The sequence below is a fragment of the Lissotriton vulgaris genome, chromosome 4_1 (assembly GCF_964263255.1).
Source record: "Lissotriton vulgaris chromosome 4_1, aLisVul1.2, whole genome shotgun sequence".
Taxonomy (NCBI): domain Eukaryota; kingdom Metazoa; phylum Chordata; class Amphibia; order Caudata; family Salamandridae; genus Lissotriton; species Lissotriton vulgaris.
This window is the reverse complement of record NC_141691.1, coordinates 660913158-660932640: the sequence shown is the minus strand read 5'-3', so window position 1 is coordinate 660932640 and position 19483 is coordinate 660913158. Positions and strand designations below refer to the sequence as shown.

The window sequence follows — 19483 nt, the reverse complement described above, 5'->3', positions numbered from 1 at the left end:
ACGTACCCCACCACCGAACCTACACCCCCCCCCCACCCCCCACAACACCACCACCATGTGCGCCTGGACTCAGGTCAGCACGGACGATACCACCCACACAATGAACACCATCCACTCGGGCTCCCCAGCCGATCCCTGCCCACACCACATCTTAAACAAAGCCGACTCCATCATCGCACCCATACTTCGGGACATCATCAACAACTCCTTCATATCCGCCACCTTCCCGGAGAGCTGGAAGCACGCAGAGATCAGCGCCCTCCTGAAGAAACCCACCGCAGATACCTCAGACCTCAAAAACTTCCGGCCCATCTCGCTCCTCCCCTTCCCTGCAAAAGTCATCGAGAAAACTGTCAACAAACAGCTGACAGCCTTCCTGGAGACGAACGGCTCCCTCGACCCATGGCAGTCCAGATTCCGAGCGAACCACAGCACCGAGACCGCCCTCATCGCGGCCACAGACCACATCTGGACCCTGCTGGACAACAGAGAAACCGCCGCCCTCATCCTGCTCGACCTTTCGGCTGCGTTCAACACGGTCTGCCATCGCACCCTGACAACCCGCCTCCGCCACGCCGGGATCCAAGGAAAGGCCCTGGAATGGATCACCTCCTTACTCTCTGACAGAACCCAAAGAGTCTGTCTCCCGCCCTTCCTCGCAGAAGCCACCAAGATCATCTGTGGCGTACCTCAAGGCTCCTCGCTCAGCCCCACCCTCTTTAACGTCTACATGAGCCCCCTCGCAGCCATCGCACGCAAGCAAACCTCAACATCATCTCCTACGCCGACACCCAACTGATCGTCTCCCTCACCAACGACCCCACCTCCACCAGAGCCAGCTTCCAGGACAGAATGAAAGACATCGCAGACTGGATGAAGCTCAGCCGCCTGAAACTGAACTCAGACAAGACGGAAGTCCTCATCCTCGGCCCATCCATCTCCGCCTGGGACGACCCAAGCACGCAACCTGGGCTTCATCCTGGACTCCTCCCTCACAATGGTCAGGCAAGTTAAAGCCGTTACCTCCTCCTGCTTCAACACACTCCGCATGCTCCGCAAGATCTTCCGCTGGATCCCCACTGGAACCAGGAAAACGCTCACCCAGGCCATAGTCACCAGCAGTCTGTACTACAGGAACGCCCTCTACGCTGGGATCACCGCCAAACTACAGAAAAGACTCCAGCGCATCCAGAACGCCTCAGCACGACTCGTCGTGGACATCCCCAGACACAGCCACATCTCTGCCCACCTGAGGGACCTGCACTGGCATCCCATCAGCAAAAGGATCAAATTCAGACTCCTCACCCACAAGGCTCTCCACGACTTGGGCCCCAAATACCTCAACAACTGCCTCACGTTCTACACGCCAACCCGCCAGCTCCGCTCCGCCAGCCTCGCCCTCGCCACCGTCCCACGGATCCGCAGAACCACCACTGGAGGAAGATCATTCACCTACCTAGCGGCCAAGACCTGGAACACCCTCCCCACCCACCTACGACTCACCCAGGACCATCTCTCCTTCAGGAAGCAACTAAAGACCTGGCTTTTCGAGCAGTAGCAGCTTTCCCCCCTCCCCCTCCCCCTCCTCCCCCCCACTCCCCTGTGTGTGAATAGAGACCCGGGCGGCCATGCGTCAACGGGCTGGGAGTCACGTGGAGGAGCCGGCCGCCTGACTGAGGGGATCCAGCTTGCCTATATGCTCCCTCCAGCGTATATAGGCCATTAGCGGTGAGTCGCATAGTGCCTCGTACCTCCCCGCCCTTCTCCGTATCCATAACCATCTGGCACGGTTTTAATATCAGCAGGAGTGGGGTGTGGCAGGCTCCCCCATACCGGCACCCTGCTGGACAGTAAAAAACTTGCTCCACAGGGGAGGTGCTTGGAGCTGCCCCCTAACCCCATGGGGGGACAAGTGGGCTCTGAATGAATCGGCCAGAGCTGAAACATACTGTCCAAAGCGAAGGCTGCAGCCCCAACATAAATCAGTGTGCTCTCCTGTATAAGTGGGGGTACTAGCCCCATACTTGACCAAGTGCCCTCCTTACTCCACAACTACTACAGCTCTGTGCAATACTTACGTCCTACACCTGAATTGACTCAGCCATTACATCACCCACTGCTGACAGCCCTGATCTACAGCACCCTGAGGCCAAATCCCAGTTGGTATTCGCCCCATTCACCCGTGCATTCGCTTGGCTTTTACTCTACTTTATAACATGCGGCACACTGAACCTCATCAGCGCCCTCTTTCTTTTGAGGTCACACGACCCCTTGACTTGGTGAGGAGGATGAGTGTCAGGGAGTAGACAAGCTCTGGGGGTCAGATCCTACTACATCTGAGGGGACGGTGACAATCCCTGCTGAATTGCGAGGTGGTTTTAAATCTGTGGCTAATCTATTAGACGCACTAGCCACACAGCTTGAAAATATGCATGAGCGACACAAGGAACCCTTTACTACAGCTGAGCAATGCATATCAGACCTTGAAGACACCAGTGCTGCCGCTTTGAATCGCAGACAGCCTGGAGAAAGTGCTGAAACTCACTGCTGCAAAAGCGAAGGATTTGGAAGCAAAGTCCTGCAGGAACATCATCCGCATTGCTAGAGTTGTTGAATCCACCAACACGGGACGTATGTGCTCCTATGTAGAGTTGCTACTTATAGACATATTTGGCAGGGCAGTGTTCTCACCAACGTTCTCAGTTGAGAGGGCGCACACAACCCTCACCCCACGCCCAGCTCCAGGTGCACCAGCCTAACTGATCATCGCTAGGCACATCGACTACTAGGAGCGGGACACGGTCCTCCCGTCTCCCTAGGGAGAGATCCACATCGCAGCACCAGGGCATGGTCCAGTCCTTTTCCCCCTGACTTGACGCAGATTGGGCATGAAGCACATCGAAAATTCGCAGATGCAAAAAGCGGTCTGTAAGAAGCGACCACAAAATACTCCATGCTATACCCTGCCAGACTACGCGTTCAACACAATGGCAAAACGCACATCTTTGATACCCCATCTGAAGACACCACTTTCTGCAAGCAAAACCGCCTGGCCTATCCTAGACTACTGATATTAGGACTAGTGATCCTCCATCGACCCCCCCCATCATAACTTGAGCCAGACAGGCTATATCACTAAACACCTACTGTGTGCAACCCGCTTAGCGGGAATGTGCAAATTATCAGTACAGTAGACTTGGCCACTATGACAAACTGGCACTGATAAGAGTGGTGATGGACACTGAATCACAAATTGGCCCACCTTTTATTCGATGCATCAATGTATGTCCATAGGCACTAAGTCTCTCTCCCCCCCCCCTCCCCCCTCCATGGTCACGCATTGACATGTTACACCCAAACTAGCGCTAACACTTATTAACATTGTGCCTCTCCCCAGAACTCTGTCAGATCATTCCCCGGTACTTCTTACCCTTCAGCTTTCCCAGTCTATCCTACCTCATGGTGCTTTCCATGAAACTCGTTATTAGATTAGCAAGCACAGTACCAAGATACTGCCCAAACATTATCCAAACGCACGTCCCTAATGCAGGACTTCCAAGAATCAGCAGCCCAAGAAACCAAATACCATAGTAAATATACACAGCCAGAGTGTATGGAGAAGGCGAGCAACCGGGCCACGCTTTGGCCGGAATATTGCACCCATATCAGGCTTCACTAATCACAAACCTCCAAACAGAGAATGGCCCATTGGCACAGACTATCTCTGCAATCTTCCTTGACTATTACACCCGATTATACTCCCCCCGCAGCGCTGGAAATGCGCAGGCCATTGCCGACTATTTGGCAGAAGTGGCCATGATGTGGCTTGACTCCGGCCAGCAATCATTTCTTGCTTCCCCAATCTCCTGTGATGAGACAAGCCATTGACGACCTAAAAGGTATCGAAGCCCCTGGCCTGGGCAGCCTCACAGGTGCTTTTTATAAAGCCAAGCTCCCCCCCCCCCCCCCCCCCATCTTCTAGGTCTATGTGGAGTCACTCACAAACAGCAGACCACCGTGTCGTTATAAGAAGCAGTGAAAACCCCAGTACCTACACAAGGTAAACCCTCCGGCAAATGTCTTACAGGCCACTATCACAGCAGAACCATGATAATAAAATTTTAAACAAAGTTTCACACCACCAGGCTTTCCTTGCTTCTATCCCAGGTAGTGTCCCCGATGCAATCTGGGTTCATCCCCAGGCGATCCATAAACGTGTATACCATATTCACGGTTCTTGATCATATTAACCCGGAACTTGGTGCTGTGGCAGTACTGTTAGACGCTGAAAAGGCGTTGGATTCTCTTGAGTGGCCTTTTATTCACAGCATTGACCAAAGTAGGTGTCCCGAACAATTTCATTGCACTGGTCTTACTCCTCTACGCTGAACCTCTGGCAAAATCGGCTGTAACCGGACGAACAAATTTAATTCTATCCGAGGCACCAGACAGGGGTGCCCCTATGCCCCTCATTTTCATTTCTGCCAGGGACCCGCTTGTCAGGCACTTACAGGAGTGGCACTTGGCAAGGGGTCTACAGTTTCAGAGGTCCCCAGTTAGCTTCTTTATACACTGATATCATGCTGTTTGTCAGGAATCCAGCCTACCGCCCTTACTCCGTGAGGTGGTTCGGGGCACTGTCTGGACTAGTGATTAATTGGGCTACATCAGAAATCTTCCCTATAACTAAAACCACTGCTATTGGCACTCTGGAGTTCTTTAAAATGGTGCATTGACCCACGCAAACACCTCACCATTTACCTACATCGCCATAGCACTGAGGTCATACGGTTGATTTACGGCCCCGCAATAAAAAAACAAAAACCCTGTTGGATAAATGGATCACTTTGCCACGGTCCATTGCCAGCAGAGTTGCGATAATAAAAATGGTCACATTGCCGCATCTTATCTTTATTTCTCAACATCGCTATTGCACGAACTGCTGCTTTCTTTGATAGGCTACGCAGCATCCTTATAAGGCTGGTATGGGCAGGTAGCCAACCTAGGATTCATTGTCAGAACCCGACTCATCCATACGCATGAGGCGGGCGCGAAGTACCAGATTTTTTAAATATTTATTACTTGGTAGCAAAAGACCACTTCGCATACCACTGGTTGAATTATGATGCACGACTACAGTTTTTAAAACCAGAGTGGTCACAGATGTATCCTTTTCTCCTCCCTACAATTTTCCCATACCATCTGCCCAGAAAAGCCGATGAAATACATACCCTCTCTACTACTTGCTGGCCATGGACCAAACTTCAAAGATACTTAGGTTAGGATTACATATATTCCCCATGTAGCCCACTTGCTGACAACCCTTGGCTGCCTTTAACTGCAGAGGTGTACGAAGCTGAATGACCTCACCTGGGGACCTGTTTGCAGATCCAGTTATGCACTCTACCGCATCCCTTACAAATAGGCTCACTGATTTGCACATGGACAGGTTTATTATACACCAAACAGCCCCCTCAGAGCCCATCGAATTTTCGCTAGCGACTTCCAGCCCAGATAGCGCCCACCTTGTCTCGCGACTGTACCACACCGCCCTCTCATTTAAGCATGTCCAGAGGAGAGTAGGTCATATGAGACCAAACCTGACATTTCTGCGGTGAGAAAACCAAACTGATCAAATAATCACTGACAAACTCCTGCACTTCAAAAATATACATCACTCATACACCACCCCGTGCTGATAGCCGCCTTCAGGGATTAGGTATTTAAGGTCATATCTGAAATGATTGAGATAAAAGTGACCCAGTCACCACTCGTGACGTTGTTAGACCACGTTGAGCTGCTCCCAGTTGTGATCAGGCAATACACAGGTGTTCCTACATGTGTGTGCCGTTTTGGTTCCCATAGTACAGGGGTGTATGAGAGATCAGGTTCACTGATAGAGCAATACATATGCCTCCTTACAGCCCCCCTCCTCTAGACCCATACATAAGCCAAAACATGCTACCGGTTCGGTGCCAAAAAAAGCCTACGGAACCAAAGACCTTGGCACCTAAGGATCTACCTCCCACAGAGGAACTTTTTTTATCCAGATCCTGCACAAAAGACTCTTGTAAAGGACCCCAAAACTGGTCAATTGACTTAGTTCTAAAAAAAAAAAAACACGACCATTATACATGCCTGCACCAGCTCCTCATCCTAAGGACGACATTGCAGGACGACTCCTTTAAGGATGCCTTCTCCTCCTCTTTTAACTCCTTCCACATCACTCCCCTACCCCATTAAACAAGGATGATGACAGGGATAACACCTCTGATGACACAGGGGGTAGTGCACATAATGACCCACTAGATCAGTGGTTCCCAAACATTTTTGACCCGCGGCTCCCTTGACCCATTGGCAATTGCCCATGGCTCCCCAAAGTTACTTTTTTGATTGGGGGGGTGATTGATGGGAGGGGAGGGGGAATTTAACCTCAGCCATGAAAGTACTTACATTTTTCTGCCTGGAAATAATTGGGATAAAGGTATTATAATCCTATACGCAGGGTGTTTCATATTACTAAGGCGGTGCCTCAATTAAAATATTCCTAGTCAAACTTCTTTTCCCATGCCTTTTTTATAGTACTCTCTCAAACTTTTGTATCCCACGTACAGTGTTGATAGCACCCCTGTGTACGTAGGTCCCATTGCCAAAGTGTTTCTTCGCTTGAAGAATATTTGTATGCACTTCCATTTCTACCCATGTCATTCGTGCCTACACACCTGTTTCAGCAGGGTGACTCACAATTTTGTAAACCGCATACATCTTCATTTTTGCAGTCTCCTCCCATAAATTGCCTCCAAATCAATGCAAGTAAAACAAATTCCTCAGATTTTTTTTTGTAAACATTCCTCCTTTCTTGCTTCCAAATGATAGCATTATGCAGTAGATCGTGTTTTACTTCCCTGTGCTCAAGGGGAGAGCAGGCCTGTCTGGAAATGTATGTGTACTGAAAGAAATGTGTACTGGAAGTACCTATGATTCAAGTACAAATGTCAATACTTAATACTTAGTGTTTAATAGAAAGGGCAACTGTACTTTCCTGAACTTCCATTGGGGAAAAGTGCATTTGGGAAAAAAAAGAAACAATCAAGGAGTAATAAAATAAGTTGTGCATCTTCCGCTAACTTTGGGTGTTAGAATGTGGGGATCCAGTGAAATATGACATCTCCCCGACATGCAATCAATTAAGCATTACATTTACAGCTTAAGGCAGGTCACTTACAAATCATTGACATTTTGCGTTAAGTCTAACTCGTTTAACTAAAGCCAACAACCCCATCAGCATTAAAGTGCTTGGAGAGCAGCTCCCATGGCTAGGTTTGACAGCTCCCCAGGGAGCCACGGTGCACAGTTTGGGAACCATTGATCGCCATCCCCTGCATCAGTACAGGATGGCTCATGCCCCAGAGAGCGTTTGGTCCGAGTCCTGCTTGGCCTCCAGACATAACATGTAGAACCAATACTGTGACAGCCGTGGGACTTATTTTAGCCTGCCAGATATTAGCCCTCCTCCTGCTGTCGTTACTGGTTCTCCTTGTGATGCTAAATGACACTGTTTTTAATCCGTCTCCCTTACTGGCACTATATTGCACTATAAGACACTATCATTGTGACTTTACTTCTTAGCCATGATCTCAATCAAGGACCTCCCAATGCGCTTGTAAATGCAGTGATTATACAAGACTTCCCCCATTGAAACCTGCTGCTTTCTCCCGCAACTTGCTTTTTTATATGGTTTCTTTATGTCCTTTTCACTTTGTTCTCCACTCTGGTTTGTAATGCTCTACAAAAAACAATTAAAAAAATAAATGTTAATTACAAGACGCTACAGATCTGAAGAGATACAGGGGCAACTGTCCTTATAATGTGGCAGATGAGACCAGACAAGGGCCATGAGAATCTATTTGTGCACCCTTGAAACTATTTTCCAATAAAAGACGACAGTTATACAGCTAGACCAGCAGTTTCTTTTAGAGTAGCCATCAAGTGGGCTGAAAACAGCAGAGGATTTCTTAGGGGGTTAAGAAACATTCATGAGAAGTGTTGATTCTGCAATAACCCCCACACTTGGCCCGCTCAAACCTTTTATGCATTTCATATCCTGCATACTTTTTCTGAATAAACTCGCACCAGACGAGTCTGTTTATTTTTTGGAAAATCTTGACCAAAGTTTCATTTAACATTTATGAAGGCAAGAGATAAAATGGATGATAAATTGGTGGCCAATCACAATTAGAGCTCCCGGTTTTATTGCTTTTTTTTTTTAAGTTTCGGTCTGTAATTCTCCCTATTTATTTTTTGTCAAATTTCTCTGTATTCATCCAGGTTTAAGGGTTTTGGGGAAAAAATAAAGATGAAACTGGTATATTTCCACATTTATGTAACCAATAAATATGGAGTCATGCTTGAATGCCTGCCAGGTTATAGTAATATGAACACCCGCAGAAGATAAATCAATGCACTTATATGAAAATATGCACATTTAAGTAACAGCCTTTTGCATAGCTACTGCTGTTTAAGCTTCTTTACTAAAATTACTCTTTTTTTAACCCCCTTACCTATCAACACTCCAGTTATTAGCCTGGCAGTCATGGCAAAGTGTATTTAGAATCACTCAAAAAGCACCCAATTTCAGTTTCTATCCACATATACAAATAAATACAGACCAGAAAATAAATGGTTGAGTCTGCATTTATAAGTAAAAATTGAAAACAGGGAGACGTAATCATATTTAATGTGACAGGGCAATAAAACATTACAGGGCCATAAATCATCCTGACTGGACCATAAATCAATACTTGACTGATCACACACAAGGAGATGATGTACGGAGCGCTGAAACTTTCCAGACACTCACCCTGAGTCTCAGATCTGGGTTGAATCCATCATCGTTCTTTAGCTCACTGCCACCCCAGCTCAGACCCAGCCATATGCAAATCAGTCTTGACACTGTGCCGCATGGGAACAGTCCAGCCAACCGCCAAGCCAGGTCCTCCCTGGACCAGAAACAAGCATCCCGGGACCGGTTTAGGAGGAACACCCCTCAACAGCAAGGTTAGTTTGAATCCAGTGGCAAAGGGAGCTATGTGCCCACATCTGGGCATACCCTGCAAACTGAGGGCAAACAAAGCAAACACAAGGAGATGACGGATGGAGCGCTGAATTTATTCAGACACTCACCCCTGGCACAGATCTAGGTTTAGTCCATCATCACATAACCGGTCCCAGGTTGTTCGTTTCCAGTCCAGGGAAAACCGGGCTTGGCAGTTCAGGCTGGACAGTTCCCATGAGGAAGCATATGCAGCCATGTGGAGCCCACATCAGCTGCAGCCTGCAGCTTTGTCCTGCTGTCAAGTTTGAATGTAGAACTCTTCACCGACTTAATCCAGCGCCTCAGAGACAATTTTGCCGCCTCCATAGATACTGCTGACTGCTTTGTATCCCCGGGATACAAAGCAGTCAGCAGTGTCTATGCACCTTCTCAGTAACTTCTCTTAAAAAATTCTTACAAGTTCGAATCCATCTCTAGTATCTAAACCACACTCCATTACGGTGGAGAAGTGGGGCTCACTGGTTAGAGGAGGCAGACCTGGAAGCAGAGGTCAGCCCGGGACCAGGGTTCAATTCCCGGCTCAGCGGGGTCTTGAGTCCTAATCTGTCCTCGGAATCGACAATTCTCACTCCGGTGCCTACTCGATTCATGGATTCACACTCTGCGCAATAGCTTGCTTAATCTCCACAACGGCCCCTCGCGGCGGGATGCCTGGCTTTCACCTTGCGGATACCCTGCCGGGGTTATCTCACAGGGGAATACCAGGACGGGGTCCCTAAGCAAGCGCTTAGAAACCAGTGGTGATTTGCGCTATATAAATTCATGCACAACGACCAGAACTACTGACTTCGCATCAGTTCTCACACAACTAGATGGCACTTTGAACTTTTAGGTGCTAGTTTCCAGTGAAAGCTCACCGACTGACCAATTGCATGCTATTACAGTCCTTGTTTGATTGTATCTTTAAGAAATTAGACCCTTCCCCGGGGAATATTGTGGCGCCCTATTAGACGCATGAAGCTCAATCAAACCCTGGGCTGCTGGGATGCACTGAACATATTTAATAAGAAATAAAAGATAATCATTCGAAGAATGTTAATAGGACTTTGGGGAAAGTGAGAGATCAGCATCAATCCTGACCCGGGGTAATCCACACAGATGTTTTTGAGGGGGTTAGATCTCACCTGAGAGCAAGGGCTGCTGCTCAGAAGACATTCTGTTACCTTACAGGGGGCTTAGAGACCACCCACTAATTGCCATTGGTTGGCTTATTATCACTCATTGGCTCGGTTCTCACTTTATCATACCGTGTGGTATCACTTTCTCTTCTTGTGTGTCCATTCCCTGGAGCATGGCTATGCATCTTTCCACTGCTTTTGTTTGGGGAACTGCTTTTGATTTTCTGTTGAAGCACTCCATTAGAGCATGTTTTCGGACTGTCCCTTGTGCTTTTCCCCACAACCGCCCGCCATGTCATTTTTTCAACTGTTTGCTTCAGTCTCCCTACTTGTTGCTATAGATGCACCATGCGCATCTTTGCCCCCTTGGTAATGTGATTCTCCCACTGCACCTCTCATTACCTCACACCCCAACCTCCACCACCCTCAGCTACCCAGACCTTATTAAATAAAAAAACCCCAACCCAAAAAAAAAAAAGCACAAACCGGCAGCAGCCGAGCTGCGTCACTTTGCAAGTGCAAACATGAGAGTTCACTGCATGCATGCGGCTACAAAATGACAGCCAAACAGAGCCATCATGCTTCATTTAGTGCCATTATTAATCTTTCCTTCATCCTGTTTAGCATCTATTTTGACAATGTACAGCATGAAGATTACATTGTCAGAGCTAATGAGTCACTTAAGACAAGAACTATTGGCTTTGCAAATGCTTATTCATTCTGGTAGGAGAGGGAACTCTAAGAAGTCTTAATCATACGCTACCATGTGGGTAAAAGTACAAACTGATCTTGATGTGGTGGCTTACAAGAAAAAAAGAACATACACTCCAAACAGGATTTGAGTTAACACAAGGAAATTGGACCTTCTACAGGATCGCTTCATTCAATACACGATGCACAACATGTATTTTAATGTGCAAGATTCTAATAAAGACCCCACAATAATTTAAGAGAGAATGAGCGAAGAAAAAAATACACAAATCAAGATAGATTTTCACCAATATGCTTTCCATAAAAGAATTCACACAGGAGTCTGTTCAGTTCGTCTTGCAGGTCGGTGTAGGACGGGGAGCTGGCTGGTGTAGTAACTGATTGAGTTTGGATTAACCACACAAGATTACTCCTTGACAGACTTATGCAATATGAACAAAATACTCAAACATCGCTCAAGCAAAAAAACATGTGTGCTTTGGCTAAATGTGACTATCTAAAGTAAAAAATGTTGACAAATCAAATACTAACTGGAAATCAATAGGCACTATTCACCCAACAAATCTATCAAATTTGCCTTTATTTCAGTTGAGCATTGCCGGTCGACAATACATGTCAAACTTTGTGGAATAACAATTTTTTTTCCACGTCTACATAATGGAAACAGTCCGAACAAGGGGACTAATAAATGGCGACAGGGACCATACTTTCAGTTCCAACTTCAAAATATAATCCTCAAATAGGAATGTATATATAAATAAGGTTCGTCATGTAGTGAAACATAACATATTCAAGATAACTATTGGTGAATAGCTAGACGGCAAGTATTGAGCTACAGTGAAGTCATAGTTTTGTCTTAAGTGGCAAAATGAGTGTACTCAAAAAGGGCCATGTCTTGGAGAAAGAAAACTTAATGGATACATTAAACGGTGGACCGCAACAAGAGGCAAGTTGTGGGCATATACCCATTTATTAAAAAACAAAACCTGTACAAAACATTCAATTTTTGGACATTTGTAACTTGTGAAAAATTATCGTCTGGGTCCTCCTCTGCCTCTTCCGCGGCCACGTCCTCTTCCACGACCTCGGCCTCTGCCCCTCCCAGCAACTGTGAAACAAAAAGGTGGCAATTATGTTTCAGACCGATGTCAAAACATGAATATTTACATAATCAAAAGTAAATAAGGTCATATTTAACGGATACCAAATGGATAATATATTTTAAAATTAGAAAGCAGACATGTATAGATTTGATCTACTGTGTGCATTGAATATACTAAAGTTTATCAGTGGTTCAGCCACACACTAAACATACCAGATGGCAGTTCTAAAGCACAAGTCCTTTAGTGGTGCATTTTGTTCAAACAACGTTTATTGTTGAGAGAGGCAGGGGATCAAGACAAAGCAGGGTGGTGGTAGTAGAGGGCAATGGATCTGTAATAAGTGTCTACTTTCACCACAACCATTTACTACTGCGTGACCTACCGATCAAAAGTTTATATTAACTCCCATGGATAACTGGAAGAACTGGAGTAAGGGCCCTTAGAAACTCACCCAGAGATCTGGATGTAATCCATCATCGTTTAGCTTACTTTTCCACCCCAGTTCTGACCAACCTTATGCAAATCAGTTTTGTACCGGTTCCTCATGGTAAAAGCCCAACTGCCAAGCCAGGTCTTTCCTGGACCGGAAATAAGCACCCTAGGACCAGTTTTGAGGTGTCACCCATCAGCCAGACTAGCTTGAATCCACTGGGAAAGTGAGCAAGAAACTCACGTCTGGTCATACACTGCAAACTAAGGATAAACTAAGCAAACACAAGGAGAGGGTGGATGGAGTGCTGAAACGTTTCAGACACTCACCCCTAGTCACAGATCTGGGATTAATCCATCATCATCACAACCGGTCCGAGATTGCTCGTTTCCAGTCTATGGAAGACCTGGCTTGCCATTTCGGGCTGGACTGCTACCATGAAGAACAGGGAGAAGACTGATTTGCATATGGCTGGGTCTGAACAGGGGTAGGGTGGCGAAGCACTGGATTCAACCCAGATCTGTGACTGAGGGTGATTGTCAGAAAAGTTTCAAGGCTCTGTCCATCTCTGTGTTTGCTATATACTAGCACAATCAGCATAAATGTTAATTTTTGGCAAATTATATAGGAAATGTAATCTAAAATGTAACTGTTGCTTAAAATTACTGGGTGCCGCTCATCGTGTTTCCTGCTTGCCGAAGGATTACCTTCCCCGCCGCTCACAGATTGTTGCTTTCTACACACAGCCTCCCCACTGTACCTGACTCGCTGGTGTGAGCACGTCCTGCAATCGGCAGGACCCGACATCGCTCCCAGCTTGAGTCACGTGGGTAGAAGGGTAGAGGCGAGTCCCAGTGCGAGGTGCACCGACCGGGGGACTGCGAGGACCAGCATTCCACAGTAAGCCCAGCTGGTGCCTCTTCCCCCGCCGGCCACGCCCACCGACTTCACGTATAATACTGACATCACCGCAACGCGGGACGGAGCTCGGGGCGAAGACCGGGCAAAGAGCGGGCCGTTTGAGGCCTTTCGAGTACAGCAGAGTCCGGTCCTGGCTATTCCCCTTGGTACCCATTGATCGTGCTGTTGGAACTCTACCATCCGTCATTCTTTCCAGGTAACTACACGATACAATGTCTGCACGAGAGTATAAAAGTAGAGCAGCAAAGGGGAAATTGAAAAATGGCACTCTTGATGATTTTCTCCATAGAACAAACACGGCTATAGACTTGGAGATCAGCAAGATGCAGAAAAGGGTTTCCATCGAACTCGCTGCTGCCAGAAGGCTTTCCCATGAACTGGCTATCGCTAAGAAATCCTCGCTTGGGCATTTTGCTCATGCTAAAACACCGGGTCGCACTCCAGGACCAGCATCGATCCTAACACAGGCACTGATCCATTACCCACCAGCCTCACCCCCTATAGCCCCGGTAGTAAATGCAGGATCTCTATGCCAAGCAACCCCCACTCTTAATACACCTTCAGACAGGGCCAGACAGGGCGGGAGGGAAAGAGGCCTGTATTACCGACAATACCAACTGCTGACTGTAAAGTTATGAGTGCGAGTATCCCCCCAACCCAGACCAAGGGTTCCAATCATAAGCGGAAGCGTAAGACCACAACTGCATATTCCAGGAAAAAGGCTAAGGTAGCGAAGACACAGTTACTTTCCCAGGTTATAGCCCACCCACCCCTCCCTCCCCTATCTGCAGATAATAATTGCCCTTTAGCACTAGAATCTAGTTCACTGAGGTCGAGGGGGGAGCACGAGAATTTGGTAATTGAAAGTGAGAATGGTGGGGCACCACTCTGCATGATCCAAGGAAAGGATGTGGATTTTCTAACGATTGTGTGGGAAACGCTGAAAAAACTCCTTACCCCACTGGAAGTCAGACTGTCTCGAATAGAAACTCAGCTTCTCGAGACGGAAAAAAGTATTTTAAATCTGGCCACCCTGACCCTATCTGGTAATAAACCAACCAGTATACCAGCTGCGAGTCATACTCCAATAGCAGCTGCTGTCACTATACCATCCTCTCCGGTGATAAAACCCGTCCCTAAACCCCGGCAAAAGGCCCCTGCAAGCACCATGAGTAATAATAATGCATCTGGATGTGCAAATCAGCTCCCGGCACCTCCTGTGCCAGCTCCCGAAGTGCAGGCAGCCCGAGGCCTAAAAATCGCGACACCTACAAAGCTATCCCACAGAGAGATAGATTTATTAAAAATCACTATAGGGGTTATGTCGATCTCCCCCCTGATGTTAGACCCTATGTAACAATCCTCACGGGGGTACCAGAAATCCCACACCATCAGCAGGAGGACTTTGGGTCATTAAAAAACAAGGTCATCCATTGGCTCAATGTGAACAGGCCATTGCTTAATCACCTCAGAAGTATAATCCTTATGGTGCGACGGGTTCCCTGGATAGGGACCACGCACAAATCAATCTCAGGTGACTGTGTAATTGTCTCGTTTGAAGATCCTAACACTGCACATTTTATCCACTCATGGAGAGGCCATGGTGTCTACTCACCTATAGCAACCAGGTCACTTACCTACTTTAATCCACCACGTTCCCACCCCCACACGGTGGCAAATAAAAACTGGAACACGATCCCAGAACGTAATTTTGTGCAGGGTGGGCAATTCAATCACTGGCAAGATAATTATGGAGGGTGGAATGGGGCTCCCACCTATAACCGATTTGGATGCCTCGAGGACGTGGATTGACTCCACCACTGGGCTTAAAATTACACAGCAATTCTTGGCAGGAATATATATTTACATATTAGGGTGACACCAGAATCACCTCCATGTGCCAAGTCTGTGAATCTATCCAGTTGTTCCGATATTTTTAACAAGAATTCTTTACGGATCACAAAGTCACAAAGCATATACATAATGGTTCCTAACCTCATTTGGCAGCTGGTACGATTACGGTTTTCTTTCCAAGAATTAAAGCAGCTCATTCAGGACCAGATAACATTTCTCTTGAAATTCTAAGGATATCAAGCCTTCTCTAGCTAACAGCTGATCACTCCCCAGATCCAAGTGTCTAGCTAATTTTTAACGGAGGTAAGATGTACCAGGAAGGCAAAGTTATCACACAAAGACACAGTCCATTAATTCCATCGACCGAGCATTTTACACGGAGAGGGATGTTTGTACCTGGATGCAAAGTCTTGGTATTGTCAGTTTTCTGGTGTGCCCCAATCTTAGTACACCCAGTGGAATACTTGTTGGTTAAATTCCTATTCATGCATACTGCTTACCCTCTTTGATTTACTATACTCTACAGGTGCATTTCTATTAAGTTTATCCTTCTCTCAATGGCCAGTCTTCAAATTCCCTGGTCTCTTCCCCCCCCCCCCCCCCCCCCCCCATATATGCAACCCACTGGTATAAGTGCATTCAATTGTTAATTTTAGCATGAATCCCTTTCTGTGAAGTGGCCTCATGCCCCCATAACCTTTTGTTGCTGGAAGTGCCAAATCACCTGCATTAACTACATCTCCAATCTATTAGCACATTACATTCTGCTGTGAATGCCTTCTATATAATAAAAATAAAAGTTATCCATTTTCTCCTATAACTGATTCCATGAACTCAGTTTAAAAAATGTGGATTTTTGACCCCTGCCTGATTTTTTTTTTTTAGTAGTCTACAAAGGAACATACACTTGCAGTGCCTTTTTGCTAACAAATAGCAACTTTGCATCACTGAAAATTACAAGAATATCATTCACGTTTATAGTTGCACATTTTACAGAAACTCACCTGCTTCTCTTTTCTTGGATTTAACTTTCGGTTCAACATCAACCAGTAGTGTATCAAGAGGGAGACTGTCCGGCAGAATGAAGTATCGAATGTTATTGCCCCGAATACTTAATGTTTCCAATTGTACAGGCTCTCTGTTCTTCAAGGTCATTTTCACAGCTTTAAGATGTGTATTCATACTCACATCCACACCTAAAGAATAGGAAGAGGAGACGTTAACATGGTAAGAAGTAAGGTAAATAAAAAGTTTACAGACATCAAATGTATTGGCTGAACTGACACTGCAGGGAAGGGGGGGGGGGGGGGGGGTAAGTAAACCCAAGGTAAAAGATGAAGCCATGAAAGTATCAAAAAAGACTTGACACATTCAAAAAGACTTTGAAAAGTATGGGCCACTGAAATGGATTAACACCACCAGTTAACACACTATAGACATTGTCTTGCCAGTTACATGTGGTGGTTAACTGCTTTACAAAAGTACTTCTACACAACTGAACAGAGCTGGACCATCCTAGGTTGTCTGTGTTATGGTTCGGTAAGGACATGGATAGGCATTTCAGCCAGGACCCTGATCCTCGTGGTATAAATCACCATGGGGTGACCCAGTATCCCTCAGAACCTGGGCAATACAATTTAATATAAACAGTGGTTCTGTCAGGTATGCCACTTCATCTCTTCAATACATGAACTAAATTCTTTGTCAGGTGCAAATTATAGTCTTCTAATTACTTAAGACAGAGCTCCAACCTAAGAGCTTGCTCACCATACAAATTCAAAATCAAAATCAAAGAGGTTCAGGGTATTCATCCGTTTTTAATTTATGTATTAGTTTTTTCATTCATAAATAACCCTTTTATACACATCATACTTTTTTTAATCAGGACTTATTCACAGTTCATAAATATTTTTCGAAAAGCAGCGCAATAAACAAAAAATTAAGTGATTATAATGTGACATAAAGTGAAATAGTGACATTCAAACGTGTTTATATACAAATGAGTGAAGGAAAGGGGGGGGGGGGAGGAAGAAGCAAAAAGTCTTCTGGCCAGTTTCTATATTTAGTTAAAATTATCCCAGTAATCCACTTCAGATGGATATCATGATACCGGATATTCTGTACTGATCCAGTGATAGCAGTTCCGTCGACGTTCCGACCCTATGGACGCCTTAGTTGTGTGTCTAAAGCGGGTCTTCTTCAGGACAAGGGGCTGTGGTAAAGTGCCTGTAGGTCAAATAAGTTGCTTATCAGAATGGATTTGTAAGAGTGTGGTGAGACAAAGAAGGGTGAGTGACATGCATTATTCATACACTCACCGATGGGCTTTCGTGAGTTGGACCCAGGGTTAACGTTAAAGAGGTTATTTCGTCCGCATTGGATTTTAATCTGTTGAATTAAGCGAGCATTTAATGAACATTAATCCATGACCAATGGAGTCAAGTCAAATAGTCCCTAATCAATTGTAACTAGTTCCAAATACAGAAAGGTAGAACTCACCCCTAAGTTGACACACCTAGTGCCCACAGAAATTTCCAAAGGAGTGAGGAACCACGTGGGGCTTGGAGTAATTATATTATTCCTCTAGCTCAACAACGTCGTGTTAATCAGATGGTCTGTAAGGAAAAGTGCGCGTGATCAGCACGAAATTACATATGTATTAAAAGGAGTTATTCTATACCATAATGGGTATACACTCACCCAGTAATCAAAGTCAGTGGTTCCCACACTGCATTTCAACGCATACGGCTTTAATCCGATGTAGCACTCACAGAGGCTCCAGCCGCCGTATTAATCAGGCGTTCTGTAAGAAAACTGAGCGCGTCGTGCACATGCTATTATGTCCATTCTAGACGGGCTTAATAACATCGTTACACACAGAGGTGATCTCACCTATTCTTGTAACCGTAGTCTCTTGCTCCGAGTCAGCCAGCGAGATCTAACAAAAACGCCTCTCCTCCCGCGTTCGAAAAACGAAGGAAGTGCTTCTTCAGACTCAGCCAATTAAAGCCCGTAATTCGTCTCGAGGACGCAACTGCACGTTGGCGTCCCTTCGTAGCTAAGCAACTGATCGAATTACGCATTACATATTCCTGCGTGAAGCCAGTTTAAGGTTGCTAAGAAACCCCTTGGCGTCCCTTACTACGTCATCGTGTAAAAATGAACGTAATAATTTATTTAACTCGCATTTTATAATTACCGGATATTCCAACACAACGTGGTACATGGCCTCAAGCATCCCCTTAACGCAGTTGTGGAAAACTTTGAGGGGTATATAGTTTTAGCAAGGCTGGGGTGTTTGTCATAACAACAATAATATCGAGCAAGTCATTCTTAATATAGTGTTTCAATGTTAGAGTAGCATATCCCAGATTTAGAAAACTGTAGGTGTGTATTGGACTATTGCTTATGTAATTTCATGTTTTATGACACTTATAGGCTGTACTTTGTACACCTATAGTTCAGGGGCATGCCTCGCCGTGTAAGAAATAGAGATTGTCACAATCCCATTAGTTTTGGACAGTGTGGTCTACTTAACAGGGACGTGCAAACATGTAATGCTCAAAGGCTCGAACACTTGTTAGTCTTAGTTTGCTGGCCTCCTAAACGGTGGCAAGTCATTGGAGAAGAGGTCCTAGTGACGTTCTTTTTTCTATCTAAGCCCCGTCCTTTTCAGACTGGGTGGGCGGGTTTTTGACTTGGTTTCTTACATTCTTTGATTTTTTTAAATCTCCACCTACGAAAGACTGTGCAAATGCGCAGTCGAGCTGGCGAAGACCTAAAAACATCAAAGGATGTAAACAGTAAAAAACACGCCCCCCAGTCTGAAAGGGACGGGGCTTCCCAGAGGTCCTGACAGAATCGCGGAGAAAATGACTCGAAGGGGGCAGAGGCCCCTGCTAAGCAGCCCTGGAAGGCTCTGCTGTGTGCCTCCAGCCACTTTCAGCTCAGGAACAATTGAGTCACCGCGGGACCTTGCGCAGGGGGGAGGGGGGCTGCATCGCACACAGCAGTTTGCTGCAAGCTTTATGTGCCAAGCCAGAGCTCACTCTTGCTGCTGCCTCAGAAAGGTGCTAATTGTTTGCTGTTTACGTCTAAGGAGGGTTACTTGCTGTGGTGCACATTCAATAACCCTCGCATGTGCCTACTCAGTGGGTCCCCGTATATACTTACTTGCCGGTCGGCATCTGCATTCCTCCCCCATCTCCACGACAATCCTAGCAAAATAATG

At 46.1% G+C, this 19483-nt stretch overlaps 1 protein-coding gene across 2 annotated transcripts in view; it reads right to left on the bottom strand.

Moving 5' to 3' along the window:
- Window positions 1-11891: 11891 nt before the first annotated feature.
- The window catches only part of LOC147722395 (small nuclear ribonucleoprotein Sm D1-like), a 45041-nt gene continuing 37449 nt past the window's right edge, over window positions 11892-19483 (bottom strand). For both annotated transcript variants that reach the window (XM_086964919.1, XM_086964918.1), the window contains 2 exons: window positions 16257-16448; window positions 11892-12052 (listed from right to left, as the gene is read on the bottom strand). In XM_086964919.1, the coding sequence (XP_086821045.1) occupies window positions 11976-12052; window positions 16257-16448 (269 nt within the window). In that variant the 3' untranslated portion in view covers window positions 11892-11975. The remainder of the gene's footprint in view (window positions 12053-16256; window positions 16449-19483) is intronic.